This window comes from Budorcas taxicolor, chromosome 19, assembly GCF_023091745.1.
Source record: "Budorcas taxicolor isolate Tak-1 chromosome 19, Takin1.1, whole genome shotgun sequence".
Taxonomy (NCBI): Eukaryota; Metazoa; Chordata; class Mammalia; order Artiodactyla; family Bovidae; genus Budorcas; species Budorcas taxicolor.
This window is the reverse complement of record NC_068928.1, coordinates 12,383,765-12,410,787: the sequence shown is the minus strand read 5'-3', so window position 1 is coordinate 12,410,787 and position 27,023 is coordinate 12,383,765. Positions and strand designations below refer to the sequence as shown.

Below are 27,023 nucleotides of genomic sequence, written 5' to 3'. Positions count from 1 at the left end.
GCAGAACCATAACCCATACCCAGGGTTTTCGCCACTGACAGACACCCAGCAGAACTTTGTCTCATCACCCTTTCTCAGCCTTTGTGTGAGCCTAGGGAAAAGAAGGGTATGATTACTTTTGTGAAGTCCCCAAAGCCCTCTGCATTCATGTAGTGCTTGTGTTTCATAAGCACAGTCTTCAGGTGCTGTTACCAAGCGTCTCCTCTGCCACACGTCTCACTAGAAGCAACGCACCGCTGTTGTAGTTCTGACAGTTTCTCTCATGTTGTTCGCTAATAAAAAAGCCTGTGATGTTTGAATAGTCCCAAGTCCCAACCAAAAGTAAGCACAACTAAACTGAAAACAGATACACTATGAATGCAGGAACACTATATTTATTAAGTCAATAATTCATTTTTAGCAATACAAGTACAGAATATATCACAATGCTGGTTACAAACATACTTAGTATGGTATTAATGGTTACAAATAATGGTGGGCACTACAAGTTTGTGGTAAGGGTGATATGAAAGGTCATTCTGACACAATGAAGAACTGTCTTTAAAAAAATCCATCAATGACCTCAGATATTTCTATAGAAATTACTGTGGCACTATTAGTGGGGATTTTCATGTAAAGAATTGATAGTGATTTGCTTTTGTTTCAGTAAGAGCTTTTTGAGTCTATTAAACTAAAATTCCCCAGTTGCTTAATAAAGTATAAAAATAGTACTGACCTGGTAATATTTAATAAAACATAGCATTCATTCACATCATAAAAGTAGAACTAAAGTGAAAAGGTTTTAGTTACCATGGCAACAGATCTTCCCATAAAAGGAATCTACAGAAATGAGTAATGTTACACGAATGGAACCTGAAAAGTTACTTAGTGATCCAACACTTGTGCACCACAAACCAAGTGTTCTAGATACTATATAGAGCATATATTTTTAATCTTGAATTTTACTTTTGAAAAACAAATGTGCACTTCAACAAACTCACTAAGGCCACTCATGCTATAGATGCCTAGGATTGCAATTAAAGAACAGCATTATTTTAACAAATCCTCAAGCACACTCCTTCAGGTCACCAACAGGGTAAAACCAGTTTTCTGCCTAAAACATTCCTGAGATCTGTGGACAACTACTAATGTTCAAGCTGGAGATGAATTAAAATGTCAGATTAAAAAAAAAAAACGGAATTTTCTAGCAAGAACTGAGGTCCTCCAAGAGGTGAAATATATATGCTAATTCTTAGCACAAAAATAAAAGTCTTAGAGACGCTTTTACTTATAAATATTTTTCCAGTAGTAACTTTGCCATCCAGAAAAAGAGCAGTTTGGAAGTAGCCAGGCTACAGATTCAGGGGAAAAAAAAGATTAGAGTGACAGTTTAATACAGGCATCCTCCTCTTTCTGAGAGTTCACTTTATCCTACTTTGCTGTTATCAAAGACCTGCATCAGCACCTGATCTTACTAACCGAAAACAGATCCAAAAAGGAGCATCACTTTCACAAAAAAAAGGTGAACAGCAAACATGGCGTTCCGTGTTTGTCTGCACACGGCTGTTGAGGAGGCGGCAGCAGCGAGCAGCAGGAGGGCACCACCCCGCTCCTCTCCTGGAACTACGTTCGGCACCTCAGCTTCAAGCCGCCACAGTTTTACCCGTGTGAGCTTCTGTGCTTTATCGCAATTTATTTTGTGCATCTATTAGCAAGATGTGCCCTAAGCTAACTGCCACTTTGCTGTTCACCTGTTTTGGCTTAAAGAGGTTTCATGGGAACACTCTGCTTTTGGATAGCGGGGAAAGCCTGCTGTCCCTCCTCCTACTTAGCAAACCATTCTTTCCATCTGTAAAGTATGGGCCAAGTTTCAATCATGTTCTAGGCATGAGTTTACTGTTCAGCATTCTGTCTGCACTGTCAGGAGCAGCCAAATGGCACGCTATTTATAAGACTGCAGCTGCCTGATCTAGTTTTCTCAAAATTATGAACTCTTTTCTAACAGCCTAAGAGTGTTACGAAGGTCTTTGTCCAATCTTTCATTTTCACAAAACAAAGCACACCTGCATGGAGGCTATTCCAAAGCAACAGCCAGCTGCTTAAGCTTAACAGAGACAGAGCTTTGATAATGATAAGGGTCCTAATGCTTTGGACAAAGTCAGCTTTGGCGACCCATAAAAATTATGGTCTAAAAAACCCTCAACTGGCTCTCTGAAACTGAACAAAGGAGTGATTGACCAGCTGCCTGGTACAGGAGTGTTACAGGGCTCCCTGATGCACCCAGTTGAGTAGCACCAAACTTTAGGGGGAAAAACCCGAGTACAAGAGAGAACAAAGTCAGGAAAGGATGAGACCAAAGGCCTCTTACTTAATATTACTTTGTTGAACTGCCAGAAAAATCTTTTAAGTTGGTCTATGCTTTCTTATACACAACCCCATCATACACGAAAAATTTGTTCAAGCAATTGGTTATTGTGAAGTAAGTTTTACTCTGAGACTTTTTTCCCCTACCCCCATGAATCACGATGATATTCACCTCCCTAACTTATCCTAAACATTCCAACTAAAAGGATAAAACCCACACTTAAAATTATTAGGGTATTATTCTTCATTAGAACCAGAAATAACAACATATTAAGTTATATCACTATCAGAAACTAGCAATCTCTTTTCTCAATCTAGTGTCTGCATTAAGTATATGGATTTACAGAAAGTACATTAAAGCAGTGGCAATACGGCAAACTATCAACAATGATTTTTTTTTTTTAAGAAAAACTGGCTGTCATTTAACATCACCCTGTGATCCTAGGCTTCTAAATATCATGTTGCTTTATCACTGAGTGTGATCTGAGTTCAAACTGAATTAGAGAAGATGAGGCCTTAAGTCATTTGCTGGATTTTATTCTAGGAAATGCTGTATATGCACAAAACCAAAAATACAGATTAAAAAAAAAAAAACTTCATATGAAAACTTAAGTTTCAAAATATTTATTGAAAAACAATTTACCATGACATTCCTATACCACAAACATACCACAGGACTCTAAATAACCAACAAAAGTATACAAAGCCTATCCTTAAAATCTTTGGAGGTATTAAATATATAGGCCCATGAGGATAGAGCTGAGTAACTTAAAAATGTTAGTCCTTGGTCACACAGACTATTTGGTAATTAATAAAGAGGTGCCTCTTGGCATTAGATTGCAATTAACTGGGAGGGGGAGGTGCAGGTGTGCCAATGTGCTCTTTTCAATTCAAAATAATTCAGTATGAGGATTAAATCCAGGGTTCAAAATCACACAGCTATCATCTTAAAGAAAACTGGGCTTGTTTCACTTCTTCTACCTCTCCTAGGAAATCCCCTCCTGGGGACTTAAAAACAGTGGGATCATAACTAACAAGATGGCAAATAACAGCTTTAAACAAGCTTATATTTGGGAAGGCCAAAAAAGTGTTTAAAATCGAACTGATCCGAAATTTCCAATTACTTTTTCTGCACCATGTGGTGGACAGTTTAGATTTTTCCCCCTCCCATCCCAACACGCCTGTTAAAAGAAAACCTAAATTCAGCACACATCCACTCACCCACAAACCACTCCAAGCATTAGCCAGGAGCAACAACTCTTAACAGCCAAGTCATGAACCCCTGAAAATAGGGGGGAAAACCCTGATTCTTAACTATAGAGGCACCAAACAGGCCACTATAATAAGAACTGAGGTAACGGCAACAGACCTTTTTTGTTTCTTGAATTGCTACATGTTACAGCTTCTCAAATTTGAATATTACCTCAACATTAAATAACTTGACTGGCTTAAATGAAAAATCAAAACCCAATAAACAGAAAGACAAGTTAGTGAAATAGATATATTAGGGGAAATCTTTACATTTGACTCTTGAATTTCATATAAAATGATCTATTGCTTGCAATATTTTTATCATAAACATGAAGGATTTCTAAGAATTGCTTATTTGGCGGCATTTGTTTTACCATTAATCCCCGTAAACCAAACATTAACCTAAAATTCCCATCTGGACATGAGCTATTTCATGACTCAGCCAATATACTTGCAAACTGCGTTACTAGGGTAGCATTTAAAATGAGAAGGATGGCTGCAGCAGATATTTATAGACTTGCTTAGGGCATGGCCATCTGTGTGCCTTGACTAAAGATATGCCACTGAAATTGCCAAATTTCCCTAATTTGGTGTCTATTACATGAATACAATTTCTGTATTATCAGTTTTCATAATACATCTAAATGAAATCATTCTACAATAAAAGTAAAGGCAGGGGCTAAAATAATCATCTAAAACCTCTGGTCCAAATAACCCCTCTCTACATTAGGCTGGTCCTTTTCAGATCCTCCTGGTCCTGTTAGCAAAAGCTATCAGAGCATCTTGCCTTTTTGTACCCCCCAAAAAACACAACAAAACCAAAACAACCAAAGAGTTAAAACTGCTGGTTTATCAGCATTTCTATTACTTACAGGTCAACACTGGTCCAGTTCAGATGAATCTGCCAGTCCTTCGCCCTTGTCACAGCCCTGGAGTGGCTGTATCCATCTCTCCAGGTAAGGTAACCAGACCTAAGTCAGGGTGTCCCTCTGCTATTAGCACTTGTGTTAGCTTTTCTAGACTGTGTATAAAGGTTTTCCCCATAAAATTTCTTTACAGTACAGTATTGAATACCTCCTCAAGGAAGAATTATATGTTAAAAAGTTGTTAAAATCATCCTTACATAATAAGAATGCAACTCTTTTAAACTCTTAAATAGTTTTATTTAGGGGTTCTTTTTTTCTTTCAGGCTTTCTGCAAAATGAATTACTTTTTTTTTAAAAAAGAAAACAAAAAAATTCCTCTTGTTTGTTCTACGAGGTTGAAAATATGGGCCAGACTACTTATACATGCGGTACATGCTGAATATAACTGAATATATGCTTATTCCTACGGACACTCTGCAAGAAAGGGATCACCCAAATAGGGTCAAAGGACTGGACCAGTGTTTCAATGCAAATTCCAGCCCCCCAAAAAACACGGTTTTGATTTCACAGTATGAATTCCCTGGAATCTGGGAAAAGGTAAGTTAGTGAACTGAGGTCTTCCCTCAGCAGCTCGGTCCCTCAACATTCTGCGCAATCAGGAAGGACTGCACCACTTCTTCAGTGGACTGGGGGCTGGTGTTGACGTCCTCAAGAGCATCGGTCACAGAATACTGCCGATCTCGTAACCGGTTCCAGTTAGACAGAACATTGTGATACTCAAACACTTTCTCATAATTTCCAATGGAGTTGTAAAGTTTAATGAGACCTCGGTAATCATATTCCAGTCCACTGTAGCCTTCACCAAAAAGTTTCTTCCCTGAAAATAAACAGAAAAAGAAAGGAAGATCAAATAATGAAATAACAAATAATTTCTACAACACAAGCTTAGTTCTTTAAAATAGGGTGTCTCTGTTTTATTCCTTTTAAAAGGAATAGATTCAATTTAAACAATTTTTTATTGGAATACAGTTGCTTTACAATATTAAGTTTCGTGCTATACAGCAAAGTGAATCAGTCATACATACATACATACATATATATATATGTGTGTGTGTGTGTGTATATGTATCTCCACACTTCTTTAGATTTCGTTCCCATTTAGGTCACCACAGAACATCGAGTAGAGTTCCCTGTGGTATACAGTGGGTTCTCACTAGTTATCTGTTTTATACTCAGCAGTGTGTTTATGTCAGTCCCAAACTCCCAATCATTCCACCCTCCAGTTGAAACAGATTCAATTCTTTTATCGGGGTTTACTGACACAGTCTTACCCACAGCCTACTTCTAAGACTTAAAAAAAAAAATTTCTCTTGTCTAAGGTTGTTGGTCTCTCTAGAATAAAATTATAAAATTTCATAGCGTGAGGGGAGTTCATAAAGAGCTCACAGCTCATTTACAGGGCATATTGTTTTTAAAAAAGCAAAGTATCTGGAGTATGCCACCTTTTACGTAAAGTAAAATATTTATGTCTCTGAACACTTATGCCAAAAAATATACAGAAGAACGACACTGGTGGTCCAGTGGTTAAGAATCCACCTGCCAATGCAGGGAACACAGGTTTGCTCTCTGGTGTGGGAGGATCCCACATGCCTTGGGGCAACTAAGCCAGTGAGCCACAACTACTCCAGAGTCCAAGCTCTAGAGCTGAGAGACACAACCACCAAAGCCTGCATGCCGAGAGCCCATGCTCAGCAGCGCGAAGCCCGTGCACAGCAAGACAGAGCACAGTCAAAAATAAAAAGCAAAAACAAAACACACAGGAAAAATAAGTGAGAAACTAACAAGACTGATCACTCATAGGAATGAGTGGCAAGGAGAAATTAAGGGCAGTCACACATCTGTGAGAAGACCTTTCTATATAGTTGACTTTTTTTGGTTATGCTACGTGGCTTGGGGATCTTAGTTCCCTGACTAGGGATCGAACCCAGGCCCTCAGGAGTGACAGTGAGGAGTTTTAACCACTGGACTGCCAGGGAACTCCACAGTTCTGACTTTTCAGAAACAAGCAGTAGAGGGACAGTTATCTGCAACACATTTAACTAACAAAGGGCTTGTTACATCTAAAGTATATAAAGAACTTCCATAAACCAAGAAAAAAGTGACAGACAAATTTAATAAAAACATGAGAAGAGTTTTAACAGGCACAACATTAGATGATGACCACAGGACCTTATTTTGTGATAAGTCTGAACTGAAAACAATTCAAATGTTCTGAATATCAACTAACAGTAGAATGGATAAATAATGATATACTAATTCAATACAATATTACAAGGCACTGGAAATAAGCAACAGGGATATGAACAACACTGATGTATTTCACAACTGATGTTCACCAAAGAAACAAAGCATATAAAAACATACATTGTATTTCATTTATATCAAGTTCTAAAACAGCTGAACTTGGTCTACTTTAAAATCAGGAGAAGGGTGAGGATGGGCTAGAGGTATTGTTTACACAAATTTTTAAAATAGCTATTTTTGCCTTTACTTGACACACTACTGTCATATTTCTTATTACTGGCTTCAATTATCAATAAATAATCTTTAGCAAAATGTTTTAGAACACTTCTGAGTGGCTCTTGGAGATCCTGAGCAGCTCTAAACTCATTTATTATTAACACTTCCCTATACAACATATAAGACATGTTGATCTCTTATCAATTAAAACAATTTTAAACATACCAATTGCTATAGATCTCAAATAAAGTTTCTCAGCATTTTCATACTGATTCATGTCATAATTATATAAAGAAGCCAGATGTCCCACTGAAAGGGCTACTTCATAATCTTCTTGACCAAGAAGTTGTTCTTTAATCTGAATTGCTTTGATGTGCATTTCTTCAGCTTCCTGAAAAATAATCAAGCTGTATTAACCATTAGGTTATACTTTTTACTATGTCAACAACTCTTGTCCAATTAGTAACATTCTTCTAAATGCCAAAAACAGCTTATGATGGCATAAGGTAATCTGATCAGAGAAGACACTACACTGTTCCAGAAGTTGCCTACAGGAAGCATCACTGGCTTGGGGAAGCTATCTACGCACATAAGCTGACGAAACACTGAAATACACCAAAATGACAAGAGAAAACATGTCCATGTAATAAAAAGCTGTTAGAAAAAATTAACATCAAACTATTCTAAAATGAAAACTTCTTTCAATTTAACACACCCCAAAATTTAACTGAACTGTGTTAAGAAACTGTATTATTTTACATGGAAGTATAGTTTATTATTTCATTTTGAGTTTTGACAATTTTAATCTCAATAAACTAAACAGGTTAACTGAGGAATGTGTAAACTGATTTTCAGATAAAAATGAATGTCTTAGATAGCAACTCTCATTCCTTTCTTATTGTGACCCTATAAGAATTGATGCTTTTGAACTGTGATGTTGGAGAAGGCTCTTGAGAGTCCCTTGGACTGCAAGGAGATCCAACTAGTCCATTCTAAAGGAGATCAGTCCTGGGTGTTCATTGGAAGGACTGATGCTAAAGCTGAAACTCCAGTACTTTGGCCACCTCATGCAAAGAGCTGACTCTGATGCTGGGAGGGATTGGGGGCAGGAGGAGTAAGGGACAACAGAGGATGAGATGGCTGGATGGCATCACCAACTCGATGGACATGAGTCTGAGTGTACTCCGGGAGTTGGTGATGGACAGGGAGGTCTGGTGTGCTGCAATTCATGGGGTTGCAAAGAGTCGGACACGACTGAGAGACTGAACTGAACTGAATGAACAGTAATAAGAATTTATAACCCAAAATTCTAAAAGGAAACTAAATTCAGTATATTTTTACCACTACAATTATATAATACTTGCATTATCTTACATTTCCTTGCACGTCTAACTATGTGTCAGGCATTCTGCTAAGTGTTCGATTTAAACTATTAGCTAAGAGCTATGTTTTAAGTCTGATATATATATTTTTCTATGGTTTGTATTTTTGAATTTTATTTATATTTTGACTGTTTTATACTAGCTATTTTCGCAATTCTTATGTGAAATAATGTGGAGGTATAATAAATGTATACTTTGTAATTTAAGATTACTGAAGAAGCATTACTTAAGATTTGTTATTCACACTGTACTTTATTACCTAAGATTACTTAGACAGAAAAATACAGTAAAATGTGCTACCTTAAATTTTCTCATTGACTGATAAAGTCTTCCAAGGTTTCCATAGTGTTTTGCAGTCTGTACATTAAATTCTCCAAAAGCTTTTTTAGCTAGTTGGAGTGAAGACAGGTGCAAATCATGAGCTTCTTGAAGCAGCCTCTGTTCAGTTTCTTTATTATGACAGTCAATAGCAATCTCCTCTAAAATAAGTGCTGAATAAGAAGGCAATAAAATCAGTACTTTCAAACCATGTATCAAAGCTCATCAGAACAGAAACTTTAGAATTAAATTTTATAAATGTTATTTGTATATACTTATATATGTTTATGGTTTAGAACCATAAACCATATAACATACCAAAGAACTGGTAAAGATGAGCGTACTACATTTTAATGAAAGGAAAAAAAACACTTTTGGGGTCTTCTATTTTGCATAGTATAATGGATTTCAAATGTAAGAAAAACAACAGTATACAACTAATTATTTTGCAGAATTACCCTCTATTTTACCAGATCAGTTTGCTTTGCTGACGTGAAATTGTTTTTTAAACAAACAGAAGAAAGACAAAAATGAAAAGGCAAATTTTTTAAAATTATGAAACTGTGTCAAGGACTACCTAACCACTCTTGAAAACTTTGAAACCACATTTGCAAACTATATAACCTTTAACCAAATAGAAGTAAAAGAACTGGTTTCCTCCTAACTCACTTGACCAGTCAAATCAGATAAGAAGATAATTTAACTTCAAAGTCCTATTCGAGACCCTCAAACTCCATTTAAAGTTTTACAAATACATATTCTTTAACCAGGCAATTTTACTGCTAGGAAAACTGTTCATGTGCACAAAAAGTAAGAGATTTAGCTCACAGCCTGGTGGGCTGCCATCTATGGGGTCACACAGAGTCGGACACGACTGAAGCGACTTAGCAGCGGCAGCATTTTTAAAGAACAAAAGGTTAAAAAAAATTTAGAGGTCCAATAAGAGACATGCAATTAAAAACATTAAAAAATTAGGAAAAACATCAGAAAAAATCAGGAAAAAGATATATACCTGCATGTACTGAAATGAGAAAATGTTTGTGCTACATCGAGTGAACAAAGCAGATTACAGAACTAAAAAAAAATTATTCACTCATTTCAGTCTTCGAAGAAAGAAGAGTCTAAAAAAAATATTTGCCCACATGTTAATTCTGGATTGACGAGATTTCAAGTAACTTAATTTTTTCTCTTTTAATTCTTGACATTAATCATGTATTACTTGCATGACTTCAAAAATGCAAACTTAGAGGAGGGGTAAAGCCTAGTTCCAGAATTAAGGTAAAAGTTACTCATCATGCAAGGAATTACCACATAGGTGACCCAATCGTCAGCAAAATGAAAGGCCCGTGGTAGTGACTGCAGAAGAGTTAAAAAGTAAAGAAGAAAGTGGTATGTGGTAAGAGCTTTACAACACTAAAGGTAACCTGATACGAAACTGAGTTTCAGAATCTTGCACAATAAAGGTGAAGGTGTGTGAAAACACATCTGCAGTGTCACTGTGATTCTTTAATCCTCCCCTCAAAAGAAAGGAATGAATGAATGAAAGGAAAGAGAAAAAGGAAGGAAGAGGCAAGTGCAAGGAAGGAAGAAAGAAAGGTATTCTAGCCTATTAACAGTGCTGTATGAGAGAAGCAAACGACTTTTCATTATGAACCACTGGAAATTCTTAAGAGATGTGGGCAAATATGTTAAATCAGTGATTGGCTGTTTTAGCAATATACAGTCTGAGGAAATAAACAAATATTCCTATTTTATACCATGTACCATCAATTTTAAAATATCAGAGAGTAGGCATCTACTATAATTGACAGCTAAAGAAATCTTAAAATACATCTATCTATCTATCTATCTATAGGAGACTAGATTACAAAGGGTACCTTTCACCCTCTTTGAAGAAGCCAAAAGAAGATGATCTTCAGGTAGGATGTGGGTAATGATACCAATAGCTCTTTCTGCATGAAACCTGCAATACAGAAGATAAGTTCTGGCATTTATGTTACAGATAATTTAGGCATAAAAAACCCCATAATTTATAACATTAATACTGGTAGAATTTCTAAAACTAGCTGTGGTAAAGAACTAGTTTTTTGCTTTAACGTTCCAATCTTTTGTATACTGAGTTCCCCGCCCCCCCCCTTAATTTATTTTTATTTGAAGGATAATTAAATCAACTTTTAAACATCCAGTGGATTCCCATCTATCTCCCTCATAACCAACTATCACAGCCTACAAGGCTTAATACAACATGATCTTTCACTGGGCTACCTCTCTGACCACATCTCCTACCAGTCTCAGAAATAATTCCCTCTTTCCCTTCTAGCCACACAGGAACTGCAGTTTTCTGAACGTGTAAAGCAGTTCTAGCCCAGAATTCTTGCATTTGTCTTACTGTCTCTCTGGAATGGTTGTTCCCTGAATACCCATATGGTTTACCCTCACTGAAGTCTTTCCAGACCAGCCTATAGACAAGACCCTAAAGAAAATCTACCATCACTCTCTAAACTCAGCTTATTTTATTCTTCTTCACCACATGTATTCTCATCTGACATGTTTGATTATTGTTTCATGGCTCATCCTGTCAAACAGAAGGCAAGTTGTCTATTTTATCTGCCAGTTCCTTTTCAAACAACTCCACACCTATTCCCATCCTTCTTGGACTGAGAGGAGATCAAACCAGTCAATCCTCAAGGACATCAGTCCTGAATATTCATTGGAAGGCCTGATGCTGAAGCTGACTCCAATACTTCGGTCACCTGATGTGGAGAACTGACTCACTGGAAAAGACCCTGATGCTGGGAAAGATTGAAGGCTGGAGGAGAAGGGGACAACAGAGGATAAGATGATTGGATGACATCACCAACTCAATGGACAGGAGTTTGAGTAAACTCCAGGAGTTGGTGATGGACAGGGACGCCTGGCATGCTGCAGTTCATAGGGTCGCAAAGAGTCGGACACAACTGAGCCACTGAACTGAACTGAAGTGATCATCAATTTTCTCAGATCTATCTTCCAAACTGCCGTCTCTTTGGTTGTATCTAGTCTGCTATTTAATTTGTCTACTGAGTTTTAATGTCAATGACTATTTTCCAATTCTAGCTATTATAATTTGTTTTCATAATAAGTGTTTATTAACATAATTCATACCACCACAATTTAAAGTGTACAATAGGAGGTTTGGGACATATTTCAGAGTTATGCACCTATCACTATTAATTTCAGAATATTTTCATCCCCCCCAAAAGAAACCTTGTGCCCATTAGCAGTCACTTCATTTTCCTCCAACTCCCCCAACTCTAGGCAACCACCAATTTACTTTCTGTTTTTACAGGTTTGCCTACTCTAGGCATTTCATACAAATGAAATTATATAAATGTGGTGTGGTCTTCTTTCACTCAGCACATTGTTTTAAAGATTCATTCAAGCTGCAGCATGTCTCAGTCATTTTACATTAGTTTATTTTTGGCTGCTCCGTGCGGCAGGTAGGATATCAGTTCCCCAACCAGAAATAACTCATGCTCCCTGTGCTGCAAGTGTAGAGTCTTAACCACTGAACCACCGGGAAGTCCCATTTATCTGTCTTATTGAAGTATACTTGATTTACAGTGTTGTGTAAGCTTTAGGTATACTGCAAAGTGACTCAGATATACATACAGTTCCCTCAGTTTATTTTTATATCTGCCTTCTTCCCTTAAGTTTCCCTCTATAGGGCCATACAGTAAACATCTCAAGATTATGTGGTACACTCTCTGTCCCAACTATTCAATTCTGCTGTTGTAGCATAAAAGCAACTACAGACAAAACATGAGTGCATGAGCACTGCCAGGTTCCAATAAACCTTTATTTTGCCTTCAAACCATAGTTTGCCAACCCATTTATACCCTTAGTCATTAAGAATCCTTACTTTATAGCATCAACCAAAACATTCTGTTAACTGATAGTGTTCTAATCTTGTTCATCATGTCTTCTGACTCACAGAGAAAACGTTCCCTTATTTAAAACCATTTTTTATGGTGAGTTCATCTTAGGTAGAGTTAGGTCTATGCAAAGTCTGTATGGCTTGGACTGAAGGTTAATTATTACCAAGAGCTTTGTATTTTCTCCTTAAAAGCATCCTAAAAGAAATCAGCAGTCTCAAAGTACTTCTTAATGTTTTCCTCAGTTTGGGGTTTCCTGTATGCATGATGCCCAAATACAAGGGAGAAGTCTATAGCCTATAAATTCCCCCATGAGGCTCGTTTTGTTCAACTGAGAGCCCAGCCTAAGATGGACAAACTTCCATGTCACCTCTCTTGCCAGTGGGCAGTTTCTCCCCTGGTCTACTCTTTCCCTGAGGGTGTAGCTTTGATCTTGGCTTTAAGTCACAGCCTCCTGTGGGCTAAATGCCTTATCTCTTAAAACCAGGACTGGTATTCAACCAAGGCTACAGAAACTTCTAAGGCCTGCTAAGCCTTCTCACCCCAGAAGAGCTACACCATAGTTCATGCCTGCCCTTTATGGGTTTTAGTGCATTATTGGCCCTTGGGGATTTCCTCCCTCTCTCTTACAGGCTCAGTTATGCATTAAAAAAGATGACTGTCAATATTATCCAGTATTTCCGGCATGCTACGATGAAGTCTGTACACTACTGTATTAGTCAAGGAAAGATTACGGAAGGAGATACTTAAAAAAAAAAAGACATTTTATATGATGATATAAAAGTCTCAATGTCAAACCACATAAGATCTAAATGAATGGCTTATAAATTGGGATGATTTTAAATGACTTCAAGAACATTTTAGGGATCTTGTCAATGTTCTAGGAGGACAACCTTAACCCATTAATTTATACGTTAAATAGTACTGTGTTAGGGAAAAAGCTAAACGAAACAGACTAGCAATAGCATTTAATTCCTCATGAAAAGGAAAGCAGAACTTACAGTGCATTGTCAAATTTCCCAGAGCTATACTGGTGAACATAAGAAGAATAAGCCAAGTCTTCATGAGCTGTTGCTACGTGAATATTTTTGCCACCAAACACTGACTGCCGAATGTCAAGGGCGGCCTGAAAGAGTCAAGAAAATAACTGATAGTACTGTGAATCCTTAGAAAACACTACCTAGTTAAATTAAGCAGTCTAGTGACTTAAATATATATTTTATATACTCAACCCCATCCGTTTTGGAAAAAAGCTCTGCTGTAGTTAGATCACGTGTATGCTTAGTGGCTTTAGTCGTGTCCGACTCTCTGTGACCCCATGGACCATGGCCTGCTAGGCTCCTCTGCCCATGGGATTCTCCAGGCAAGAATACTGGAGTGGGTTGCCATTTCCTTCTCCAAATTTAGATCACAACAGAACATAAAAGTCACTCACGGCTTGATTTTCTGAAGACTAAGTCTGAACTAAAAGGCAATGGCTTACTAAAAAAAGTCATTCACATGTCTTAGGAATTATATTAGTGTTTTTTCTCTATATCCTCTTCAGAAATAAACTATGAAATCAGGGATACCTTGTCCAGAGTGATGGCGTAACAAATCATGTACCTAAGATTGACTAAGGCCTAAAATAACTGTTATCTACCCTTCTTGCTACTACAAAGTCAGCTATAATGATTTGTGCTAAAGTAACAACAAAGACATCATCTGGGTAAAAAGAAAAAATTGAAAACTACTCCTAAATACCGACCCACAACTCCAAACTTTTTCCCTAGATGAGTCTCTTTAATTCCTAAAACAGTAATTCTTAAGAAGTTTTACTTCTTTAATTCCTAAAGAACTTAAGTTTTACTTGTTATTATTTAGTAAAATAATGGTGTGCCATATATGAGAAAGGGCTCCAAAAAAGTTATTTTTAGAGAGTAGTTTATACACCATAAACGAATTATAGGTCAGCAAGTCAATTTAGGTTGAAAGAAAAAGTGTAACTATTAACATACCTGATAAATTGCAACAGACTGACAGATATTATCTACATTGAGTAAGTAGAACCCATAATCTAGCAGTGTATCAGAATATTTTGGGTGTTTGGATCCAAAATGATCCCTATAAAAAGATACAAAACCATTAGGATATAAAATAGAGAGAGACAGTTTTAAATGGTATTTTTAATAACAATCACGTACCGTGCCAAATACACTGCATGTTTAATTAACTGCTCTGCTTTCTTAAATTCACGTTTTACAACACAAGCCTAAAGATGAAATGAAAAATTGTTAAATAACTCACAAACAGTTAATGAATGTGTTAAAATAAATACGATTTATATATTCAAGCTACAATGGTTAAAAAGAAAAAAAATCTTCAAACATAAATAGAATGGATCTATTCGTAATTTCTTTCCTTCCAAGTATGTGAAAATTCCATTATGAACAGATGTGTACATATCCTGGGTAATTATAAAACTTAAAATTTTCAGTCATGCCCAGAACTAAACTGTTATAACAAAGTCATCTTAAAAAGCTCATATATTCCCATTCTTACATGTTATTAAAATAGTGGGGGGGGGGGGTTGCTTATATATTTTTGAGATTAATTCTTTGTCTGTTGCTTCATTTGTTATTATTTGCTCCCATTCTGAAGGCTGTCTTTTCACCTTGCTTATAGTTTCCTTTGTTGTGCAAAAGCTTTTAAGTTTAATTAGGTCCCATTTGTTTATTTTTGGTTTTATTTCCATTACTCTGGGAGGGGGGTCATAGAGGATCCTGCTATGATTTACATCAGAGAGTGTTTTGCCTGTTTTCCTCTAGGAGCTCTGTACTTTCTGATCTTACATTTAGATCTTTAATCCACATTGAGTTTATTTTTGTGTATGGTATTAGAACGTGTTCTAGTTTCATTCTTTTACAAGTGGTTAACCAGTTTTCCCAGCACCACTTGTTAAAGAGATTGTCCTTTCTCCATTGCATATTCTTGCCTTCTTTGTCAAAGATAAGGTGTCCATCGGTGTGTGGATTTATCGCTGGGCTTTCTATTTTGTTCCACTGATCTATATTTCTGTCTTTGTGCCAGTACCATACTGTCTTGATGACTAGCTTTGTAGTATAGGGGAAAAAAAAACCTAAATGAAATATATTACTTAGCTCTACTAAGCAATGTCCTGGGTGTTCTACATGCTCTGCTTCATTTAATCGAAAGGAAAAAATCAACAAGTAAGGTCTCCTCAAAATTCCCACTTTATTATTATTTGTTTATTTATTTTTATTTGTTTATTTGACTGCACCGGGTCTTAGTTGCAGCATGTGGGATCGAGTTCCCTGACCAGGGATCAAACCCAGGCCTCCTGCATTGGAAGCAAGGAGCCTTAGCCTCTGGACCACCAGGGAAGTCCCCAAATTCCCACTTTAAAGAGAACGAAACTGAGGCATAGAGACATTAATGAAGTCAGCAGTACTTCAAGATGCTTTTTGGTGAGCGTATTTATCTATACTTAGAAAACTTCATGGGAAAGGGCATTTTCCATCTAGATTGTTGGGGGACAAACCCGCTTTCAATTCTATTAAAAAAATTAAATATGTTATTTACATCTTAAAAATAAATAAATAAAATAAAATAGTGGGAGGTAGGGTGGGGAGAGAGGGTTCACCATTATTTCCTAAAGTACTTATTTATATCCCAGTGGCTTAAAACTATTTGGAAGTTTTCCATCTAATAATTTTTAAATGTACAGAATTCCAAGTATTCCTATTACTTCTTAAAATGTCCTGATTCATGGGAAAGTCAGTAGACTTTAACTCTCTAAGTATCATTTAAATACAGAATTATAAATCTTGCACATAAATCAAGCTGTCTTTATATTAAACGTATACTCAATGTTTTTTAGCTCTAATGATTACCTGAATATTTATGCTATTTACTTGCTCTAAAATGACTTACTTTACAGAAATCTTAGGCTCTTCTGTCATTTTAGAAAAATTCTTCTAAATGAAATTTCCATAAGTAAAACCAGCCAAAGTGGAATATTCAAAATTGAAAAGCTCTGGGAAATACTATATCTGAAAATTATATCAATGCTTTAAAGCTTCAGTTTACTAAAGCAATTTAAAAATATTACTAAATGATTTCAAAGACTTAATTCATTCTGCTTTTTTTACCCAGTAAGAAGAAACATCAAGTAAGTACTGCCCATCAGGTCAAGAACAGAAAGCTATCACACTGTGAGACTGCAATACTGTGACTGAAAGATTTAATACTAGGCTATCCTTTAGGAGAAAAGTGACCAAAGCCCATACATCATGGCATAAGGAATTCGGGTTGCTGTAAAGGTTAAAGCAGCAGCCAGATTCCTGAAACTGAGCGGAAAAAATTTAGAAAATAGACGTTGGTATCCATGAGTACGCAACACTGAAGTTTTTAAACAGCAGGTGGTGGTTGCTGCTGTTCAGTCACTCAGTTGTGTCTGATTCTTTGCGACCCCATGGACTACAGCCCACCAGGCTCCTCTGTCCCTGGGATTCTCCAGGCAAGAATACTGGAGTGAGCTGCCATTTCTTTCTCTGAAAGATCTTCCCAGATCAGGGATTGACTCTGTGTCTCCTGCATTGGCAGGCAGAGCCACTAGGAAAGCCCCCAAACAGTATGTTAACTAACACAAACTTGAAGCTTATTAAACTCTATAATCCATTTAATAATTCTAACATCATATTTACCTTGGAAGCTTGTCTCAAAACATCCACCACGACTCTGACTGGCAAGCCTGCTGTGATCTCCTTCATTGCCTCAATGCACCATCTGTAAGCCTGAAAAATTCACAGAAGAGCAAGCCCTGTGACAGTGTTCAGTGAGACGCTTACGACTCCCCGCAAGCTCTCAGGCGCCTGAGTGAGAAGACACACACAATACGCACACTTAAACTTCCTCTCAGAGGCCGAGTTTTCTTAGAAGTATGCTTGTTACGTTTTCTTTGGATATGTGACACACATTCAGGACATCAGAAGCATGTTCTCTCTGTCCCAGAGCCTCGGCACAGACCATTTCCTCTGCCTTACAATACATTCCCCTCCTTCCCACAACCCCCTAAACCACATAGGCTGTCCTTCAGGTTTCAGCCCTGGACAGGGTTTCCTGTACTTTCCTCCCCCTACTGTGGCACTTCTTTGCTATATTGTTATACTATAATCGCTTGTGTAGTTGAGTGCTCACTTTGTGCTAGCTATTGTTCTAAGCATTTTATGTGCAGTAATACAGTTAACCAACACAACACCTCTTTGAGACAGTATCACACAATGTGCTAGGACCTAGGTATCTAGTAGGGAACAAAAATAAAATGTCATTCATCTCCTAGTGCTTAGTAGGGTGGAGGGTGGGGAAGCAAAATTATTCTGGATAGTAAGAACTGCTTCAAGGAAAGAAAAAGTATTACAAAAAGATCATAAAAATGTGGGGAAAACCACCTGAAAATTAGAAAGTAAACATTTGTTTTCTTCTATAAGCTTCCACCTCTTTCATTCCACCTAAAAGATGTTAACTATTCAGAAGCAATTTTGATGCAAAAATGAAATAGGAAAAAATAAGCAAAAATGATTTGGGTTAAAAAAAAACCTGGTTTGTAAGATACTAAATAAGCTGATTTTGCCCCAGTAAGAGTGTCAAATCTGTGGTAAACTGTAATATTGCTTTTAAAATATTTACTGTCCCTCCTTGAGGAAAGATAAAACTTCCCTTTCACATTAAAAATTTCCTTTAGCCAAAATATTAATTAAAATATAAGCAGAGTTGATGTGAAATGTGCCATTTCTAGGAGAAAGCTTCAAGAGCCAGTCATTCCTTCCCCATACTGCTTTTGCCTTTGCTCCAATGCTCGTAATGTTCTAGATGGAGGCTGCTCCACAACATGCGGGTTTTGGTCAACGTGTAGATATGATGTGAAGCAGAGCCACAGAGAGACCAAGACAGGAAACAACATGAGCAAGAAATCAACTGGTATTATTCCAAGTCAGTGGTGTTTGGAGGTTGATATTATCTTGGTATTTCCTAGACTATATGGACTAAGAGGAGAATATGGTGATAATTCATCAAACTATATCCTCAAGATTTGTGTACTTTTCTGTAGGTATCAATGACAAATTTATAAACTATCAAAATTACACAAGAAATATCTCTAGACTTAAATGTTCCTCATGAATGTGCAGTGGACTCCAAAGATCATGAATAAAATATAGTATGTTGCTGTTGGTTGCCATTTAGTTGCTAAGTCGTGTCTGATTCTTTTGCAGCCCCATGGATTTTGTAGCCCATTAGGTTCCTCTGTTTATGGTATTTTCCAGGCAAGAATACTGGGGTGGGTTGCCATTTCCTTCTCCAGTATAATACCTCCCAATTCACATGTTCAGAAAGAAAATAACTATCACTTAAACAGTAACTGCTGGTAAATAAAGTGGAAACTGGTGAATAAAAGATATTTCTGTTCCACTGAATACACTGGTGAGTCTGGATAGAAGAAGATGGGCCTAGAGCTGAGTACAGGAGTGAAAAATGGCAAGACATGATTCACTTTACAGAACAGAAAGAAGGATGCAGGGGAGTATGAGAAACAGAGATGAAAAGAAAGAATGAAAGAGCAATCAGAGACAGCCAAGATGAGGAGGACATACGTGGAGAGACAAAAAGATGGTCGTGGTGGGGCACCTAAAGAACTTAGCCATGTCTCATGGCTTGCAGGATCTTAGTTCCCCCACCAGGGACTGAATTTGGGTCCTCTGCAGTGGAAATGCCAAAGTTCTAACCACCAGGGAATTCCCAAAAGACCACCAGGGAATTCCCAAAAGAACTTTTAAGGCAGGCAAATACCATTGCTGTACACTTCATTCTCATTTCCATAAAGGCTGTCCACACAAAGGCCTTTTGTGAATGGGGTTCTTTGTTTTTGGTGTGTAAAATAACAGAAAGGGGCCAAATTCTATATCTAGCCTGATAAGCTTTGGAACAGTTACTGCATAAAAGGGGCAGCAAAACAATTCATCGACAGAACTGATTCAGCAGACACAAGAATTCAGCATCAAAAAGAACCAGAAAAAAATATATAAACCTTCTGAGAAAATGCAGGCACGCTGATTAGGATTTTATATTTTAACAAATAAGCTTGATGACTGAAAATAAAGCTTCCCCCCAACTTTACTGAAGTATAATTGACAAATAAAACTTGTATATATTTAAGGTGTACAAGATTTGATATACATATACACTGTGAAATGAGTATCACAATCAATCTAATTAACACATGCATCACCTCAGTGTTCTTTTTTTGTGTGTGATGAACACATTTAAGAGCTATTCTTAGCAAACTTCAAATATACATAGTATTAACTACAGTCAGCATGCTATAATTATATCCTCAGAACTTACTCATCTTAGAATGAAATATTAAGCTTTGAAAAATAGTTAATGTAAACAATGAGGCATGCCTCTTTGGAACAGCCAAAATCTATAACACTGACAACATCAAATGCTGGCAAGGGTATGGAGTAACAGGAGCTCTCACTCCTTCCTGGTGGGAGCGTATGCTGGTAGAGACAATCTGGCAGTTTCTTAAAAAACTTGCAAACTCTCACCATGCACTTCAACAAAAGCATTCTTTGATAATGCCTTCTTTGATAAATATTAAAAGCAGGATGATCCTAGCTTTGGGGTTGTAAACATCACTTTACAATTATTCTCTAATTAGAATAAAAAAAATAGAATCTCTAATTTTACTTCTAATGGTAACTTTCCTTTAAATGTGGAATATATACATATATATTTACATTGCAGGGAAAAAATTGACATTAGGGCAATTTTAAAATATTAAAGCTAAAGGACAGCTATCTGACAGTGCAAAATAATTATGATATTCTTCTATAAATAAAGTAACCTTGTAAAAGAGTTAAGCCCACACAGCTCACTTTTCAACTATGTATTCATTAGCACCAAAGCCTTAATTTAATATTATAAAGCCAAAATGGAGGCTACTACTTTCTGATAACTCAGAGATAGAAGCAAAACAATGCAATTAAAGTATAAATAAAATCTAGGTTCCCAATGAAATGAATGCCTTCAAGTTATGAGAGTTCACCCAGAGCTCAGTTCAGTTCAGTTGCTCAGTCGTGTCCGACTCTGCAACCCCATGAATCGCAGCACGCCAGGCCTCCCCGTCCATCACCAGCTCCAGGAGTTCACTCAGACTCACGTCCATCGAGTTAGTGATGCCATCCAGCCATCTCATCCTCTGTCGTCCCCTTCTCCTCCTGCCCCCAATCCCTCCCAGCATCAGAGTCTTTTCCAATGAGTCAACTCTTCGCATGAGGTGCTACACAACCAATAATAAAGCACCCACTGAAGGTTCATTTAACAGAGCATGCTGTCAAAATAATTTAGGCAGAAGTACATTTAGTCAAATTAAAAACAAATGTAAAATTTTACACGTGTATGTTTAAAATCCATCTCACAGAATACTCCTTTTGCCTATTCAAAATATTCCATTACAAATGTATATTGCTTTACGTAAACCCAGTATGTGAAAATGAGATTAAGACAAATATGAGATTATATGACTTATTTTCAGTTTAAGAGTTACTTACTAGTTATAATGGAATATACTTCAAAACACTCACCTCATCATAGTGACTTTTTGCAAATAGGAGTGCACACAGTTCTCCATAGAGTGCAGCTTTGTTTGCTTGCTGGCCATGTTTTGAGAGTTTATCCATATATGTCTGAGCTAACTTGAACGTTTCTTCACCCAAATGGTATTTGCAGTTTCCATTTCGCACATGAAGCAATCTGCAATTGCACAAATAATATGAGCCTATTTCTGATAGCTATCTTCTGTATGGTAGGCTTGGTAATCTCTTATAGATGGCTATGTAGCACCCAAACGAGTTAAGGTCACCAGACAGAAGAAACGAGGCAGTACTGGAAAACAACCGTCCGGCTCCAGCGGGGACTGACTAATACACAGAAAGAAGCGTATGTTCATCCCAGAAAGCTACTGACGATTAATCTGATCCAACGTTGATTCCTTATCCTCTCTAAATATTTTGTATACTCTGTGCACTCATCATGTACTACATGTATTACTTAAACTCTCTTTGTTCCAAATCCCAAAGTAATACAGTTTTATTATAAGAGATTTGGAAAATAATGAAGACAAAATGCTTAATTCAATTATCTTTCTAGTAAGACAAGTTTACTGAAAAAGGTGGTACTGCCAGTTCTTTCTTTCATAACCTTTATCCTCTATGATGGAAAAATAGAGAATTTTTTACACACAAGTATCTGCAAAACCATGCTGATTATCTAGTGATATGTAAGAGTAGTAAAATGCTTTTGCTCAGACTGAGGTCAAGAAAGCAACAGGCTATACATCTGTACAGACCATATACGAGACAGAACACTGTGAGGACTTGACATATATTTAAGAATCTATTATGATGTTGGCTAAAACATTACATCCATATATCATGCCAATATAATTTTATGAAAATGCTCAGCTCTGAGAGGGAACAAGGTATAAACATCATTTAAAAGAAAACCAAGTGGAAAATAAATAAATGAATGAAAACCAAGTTTAAAAAAAAAAAGGAAAAGAAAACCAAGTATGGAGAGGTTAGGAAGCATTCTTCAGGAGTATTAAATGAAACCCAGATACTTCTAACTTTTATATCTATTCCAAAAATACTAACAGATCAATGACCCAAGATGAGAAAGACAGTAACAATCTTCTGATCTCTAGCTTTCTGTTGTATAGTCAGGAAAAAAGAGAATAATTTTATTATTTTTAGAAAGTGAAGTATAGTTGATTTACTATATTGTATTAACATAATTCCCTATGCCATACAGTAAGACCTGTTGTTTATCCAGTCTATATATACCAGTTTGCATCTGCCAATCCCAAACTCCCAATTCATCCCTCTCCCTCCCCCTAGGCAATCACCAATCTATTCTAAGAGAGTACTTTGGGGGACTTTCCTGGTAGTCCAGTGGTTAAGACTGTGTGTGCTCCCAATGCAGGGGCCCAGGTCTGACGCCTGGTCAGGGAACTAGATTCTGTGTGCTGCAAAGATCTGACACGTCACAAGTTAGACCCAGCGCAGCCAAAAATAAAAAGAGTAATTCTAAATCATCAGGATTATTCAATAAGGTGAAACATTACACAATGTGCATCCTTCCAACACTCACCATACAATTAACTGCTTTTAGAAAGACTAAAAGCCTTATATAAAACAACACAGTGTTATCACTCTAATGGCAGAAAATAAAGAGGAACTAAACAGCCTCTTGATGAGGGTTAAAGCAGCTGGCTTTAAAACTCAACATTCAAAAAACTAAATCATGGCATTCAGTCCCATCACTTCGTGGCAAATAGATGGGGACAAGTGGAAACAGCAATAGATTTTATTTTCTTGTGCTCCAAAATCACTGTGACTATAGCCACAAAATTAAAAGATGCTTGCTCCTTGGAAGAAAAGCTATGATAAACCTAGAGAGTGTATCAAGAAGCAGAGACATCACTTTGCTGACAAAGGTCTGTATGTACAGTCAAAGCTACGGTTTTTCCAGTAGTCGTGTATGGATGTGGGACTTGGACCATAAAGAAAGTTGAGTGCCAAAGAACTGATGCCTTTGAACTGTGATGGCGGAAAAGACTCTTGAGAGTCCTTTAGATTGCAAGGAGATCAAATGAGTCAACCCTAAAGGAAATCAACCTTGAATACTCATTGTTAGGACTGATGCTAAAGCTGAAGCTCCATTACTTTGGCCACCTGATACCAAGAGTCAAATAAGACCCTGATATGGGGAAAGACTGAGAGCAAGAGGAGAAAGGGGTGGCACAGGATGAGATGGTTAGAAAGCATCAATGTCCCAATGGATATGAGTCTGAGCAAACTCTGGGAGATAGTGAAGGACAGGGAGGCCTGACCTGCTGCAGTTCATGGGGTCACAAAGAGACAGTGATGACTAAGCAACTGAACAACAGCAACAAGGTTAATCAAACATTCTGAATGAAGTATCTTTCATGATACCAAATTTCCTTTTTTTCCCCATTTATTTATCTTAGTATTTACTTGGCTGAGCAGGTCTGAGTTGCAGTATGTGGGATGTTTACTTGTGGCGTGCAGGATTTTTTTTTTCTTAGCTGTGGTGTGCAGGATCCAGTACCCTGACCAGGGACTGAACCTGGGCCTCCTGCACTAGCAGCATGGAGTCTTACCCAATGATCACCACGGAAGCCCCCAAATTTCAACTTGAAGAAAAAATATATGTAATTATCAGGTGAGTGGATTAGATTTATACTTTAAACCAGAAATATAAAAGTAGAAAAAAATATATGTTTGGTATACAGACTTTTCATGCTAAAGTAATACAAAATAAAGAGACACTGTCATTTGACAAATTGCTGATTTAATAACCCAGAGTTTGCAATGATCCCTGCCACAATGAAAAAAAAAAAAGTGAAATCTAGTAAAGAGAGAAAGAATCTATGACCATCAGGAGCTTCATTCTAACTCTGCAGGCACTACAGAATGGGGAAGACAGCCTCTTCAAAAAATGGTGTTGAGAAAACTGGGCAGCAACACACAAAAGAATCAAAGTGGACTACCTGCTCACACTATGCACAAAACTAAATTCAAAACAGATGAAAGGCACGAGTGTAAGCCCTGAAACCATAAAACTTCTAGAAGAAAACACAGGCAGTAAGCTCTCTAACATCAATCTTACTAATTTTTTTTTTGTTAATATGTCTCCTCAGGCAAGGGAAACAAGAACACAAGTAAATACATGGGAACACATCACACTAAAAAGCTTTTGCACAGCAAGGAAATCTATCAAAAAACCAATTCAGGTTACCTACTGAATTGGAGAAGATACTTGCAAACAATGTATCTGATAGGGGGTTAATATCCAAAATATACAAAGAATCCACACAACATCACCAAAACAAAGAATCTGATTAAAAAATGGACAGAAGTTCCTGGATATTTATCCAAACAAACACATTAATTAGAAAAGAGGTATGCACCCCTATGCTCACTGCAGCATTATTTACAATAGCCAAAATATAGGCGCTACCTAAGTGTCCACCAAGAGATGAATGGATAAAGAAGTGGTATATATACACAATAATAAAGGAACGAAACCTTGCCATCTACAATAACATGGATGGACCTAGAGGCTATTATGTTAAGTGAAATGAATCAGAGTGAAAGACAAATACTGAATGACTTCACTTATACTTGTAATCTAAAAAACAAATGAACATTACAAACAGAAACAGAGTTACAGACACAGAGAATGAACAGGTGGTTGCCAGAGGGGAATGAGTACAGAAAGAAACACGTCAAGGAGGTTAAGAGGTACAAACTTCTCACTGCAAGAGTCACAGGTATGTCATGTACAATATGGAGAATATTGTCAATAAGTTTGTAAAATCTCTGTATGGTGACACATTATAACTAGGCTTATCTGGTGATCATTCTGAGTTATAAAGAAATATTGAATCACTATGTCGTGTAACAGAAACTAAGAAGAGTATTGTGGATCAATTATACGTTAAAAACAAACCCATGGAAAAAGAGATCAGATTTGCGATTAGCAAAGGTGGGAGGTAGGAGGAGAGGAAGTGGACGAAGGCAGACAAAAGTTACACATTTCCAGTCATAAGATAAGTATGAGGGCTGTTAATTTAATGATAAAAGAACATTACAGTATGTTAAACATATAAAAGTGTCAATCCCAAGAATTTTCATCACAAGGAAAAATTTTTTGTATTTCTTTAATATTGAACCTACATGAGGTAACAGATGCTCCTTAAACTTGTGATAATCACTTCACAATGTATCTAAGTCAAACCACGGTGTTGCACACCATCTTGAATGTATATAGTACTGTATATCAGTTACATCTCAGGAAAACTGGAAAGGAAAGAACTTCATTCTATTGGGGAATGGTGTATTAAGGTAGGCAGACAGACATCAATAAGTAAGACATTTAAAGATAAATGCTATGAGGATGATAAAAAAAATAGGGTTATATGATCAAAACCTTCTTAAAGGAGGGGCTTAGAGCAGACAGAAGAATTCTCTTCTGTCTGTAGAAATAACATCTGAGCTGACACTTAAATGTAAGAGGTAATCATGTGCAGATCTTGGGAAACATGTTCCAAACAAGTACAAAGGCCCTGAGAAAGGGAAAATAATTCTGTCATAAACAAAGAATAGTAAGAAAGCCAACATGCCTGGAATATCATGAATAATGGATCACGTGAAGAGAGAGAAAGTAGAGGAAAGTGAAAGTGAGAGTTGCTCAGTCCTGTCTGATTCTTTGCGACCCCATGGACTATATGGTCCATGGAATTCTCCAGGCCAGAATACTGGAGTGGGTAAGCCTTTCCCTTCTCCAGGGGATATTCCCAGCCCAGGTCTCGTGCATTGCAGGCAGATTCTTTACCAGCTGAGCCACAAGGGAAGCCCGAGAACACTGGAGTGGGGAGCCTATCCCTCCTCCAGCAGATCTTCCTGATCCAGCAATCGAACCAGGGCCTCCTGCATCGCAGGCAGATTCTTTACCAACTGGGCTATCAGGGAAGTCCACAGTAGAGAAAACAAAGATTTTCATAGGGTCTAATCTGACACAGTAAGGCATTCTGGCTGCAAAAGTGAGTGAGGTATTTCTGTTGTAGGACAACACAGTCTAGTAAAACCAACTGAAATGTTCCATATCTGCTCTACTCAATTTAGTAGCCAAAAGAGGCTAATGAGTATCTGAAATATGCCCAGTGTAACTAAGGACTGACTTTTAATTCTTAATGTTAAATAGTCACAGGTGGTTAATGGTTACCATATTAAACAGTAAAATTTTAGAAAGACAGCTGTGGTTATAGTGTGCAGAATGGATTACAGTAAAGCCAAGACTGGAGGTAAGGCAACTCAGACAGAAGAAATTACAACAGTCCAGGAGGGGAAAAAAAACCCTTGAGAAAAAAGGACTGGAATAAGAAAATACAGATTTGATAGTTATCCAAATGGCTGAATGAGAAAAAAAAATTAAATTTAGAGAATGAAACATGCTCACCAATCATTTCTACAATACTAGTAACTGCATTTCCAGCAAACTTCACTGTAGGTATTCTCCCTAAAAGTAAGTTTCTGAAAATTAGTAATTGGCATATGATGGGGGTAGCAAACTAAGTATTTCATGCTAAAAAAAGCACAGCTTGATATTTTCTCCAGTCTCTGCTGATTATCTATTGAAACATAAAGGCAAATTCAACATATGTAGACTCTTCAGGGTCTGTGTGTTCATCTGGGCTTACAATGAGCAGGATGCAGGATCCAAGAAACTTCTGGTGCAACCAAGGATCAAATTCTATCTCAGTGTTCAGCCTAAGGAAAAGA

General features: G+C 37.1%; 1 protein-coding gene across 2 annotated transcripts in view; it reads right to left on the bottom strand.

Annotated features, from left to right (window-relative positions):
- Positions 1–3,076: 3,076 nt before the first annotated feature.
- APPBP2 (amyloid beta precursor protein binding protein 2) overlaps positions 3,077–27,023 on the bottom strand; it is a 56,817-nt gene continuing 32,870 nt past the window's right edge. For both annotated transcript variants that reach the window (XM_052657611.1, XM_052657612.1), the window contains exons 5-13: positions 21,240–21,408; positions 17,301–17,390; positions 14,778–14,845; positions 14,592–14,697; positions 13,596–13,720; positions 10,558–10,643; positions 8,663–8,853; positions 7,206–7,371; positions 3,077–5,337 (exon numbers count right to left, since the gene is read on the bottom strand). In XM_052657611.1, coding sequence (XP_052513571.1) covers positions 5,084–5,337; positions 7,206–7,371; positions 8,663–8,853; positions 10,558–10,643; positions 13,596–13,720; positions 14,592–14,697; positions 14,778–14,845; positions 17,301–17,390; positions 21,240–21,408 — 1,255 coding nt within the window. In that variant the 3' untranslated portion in view covers positions 3,077–5,083. The remainder of the gene's footprint in view (positions 5,338–7,205; positions 7,372–8,662; positions 8,854–10,557; positions 10,644–13,595; positions 13,721–14,591; positions 14,698–14,777; positions 14,846–17,300; positions 17,391–21,239; positions 21,409–27,023) is intronic.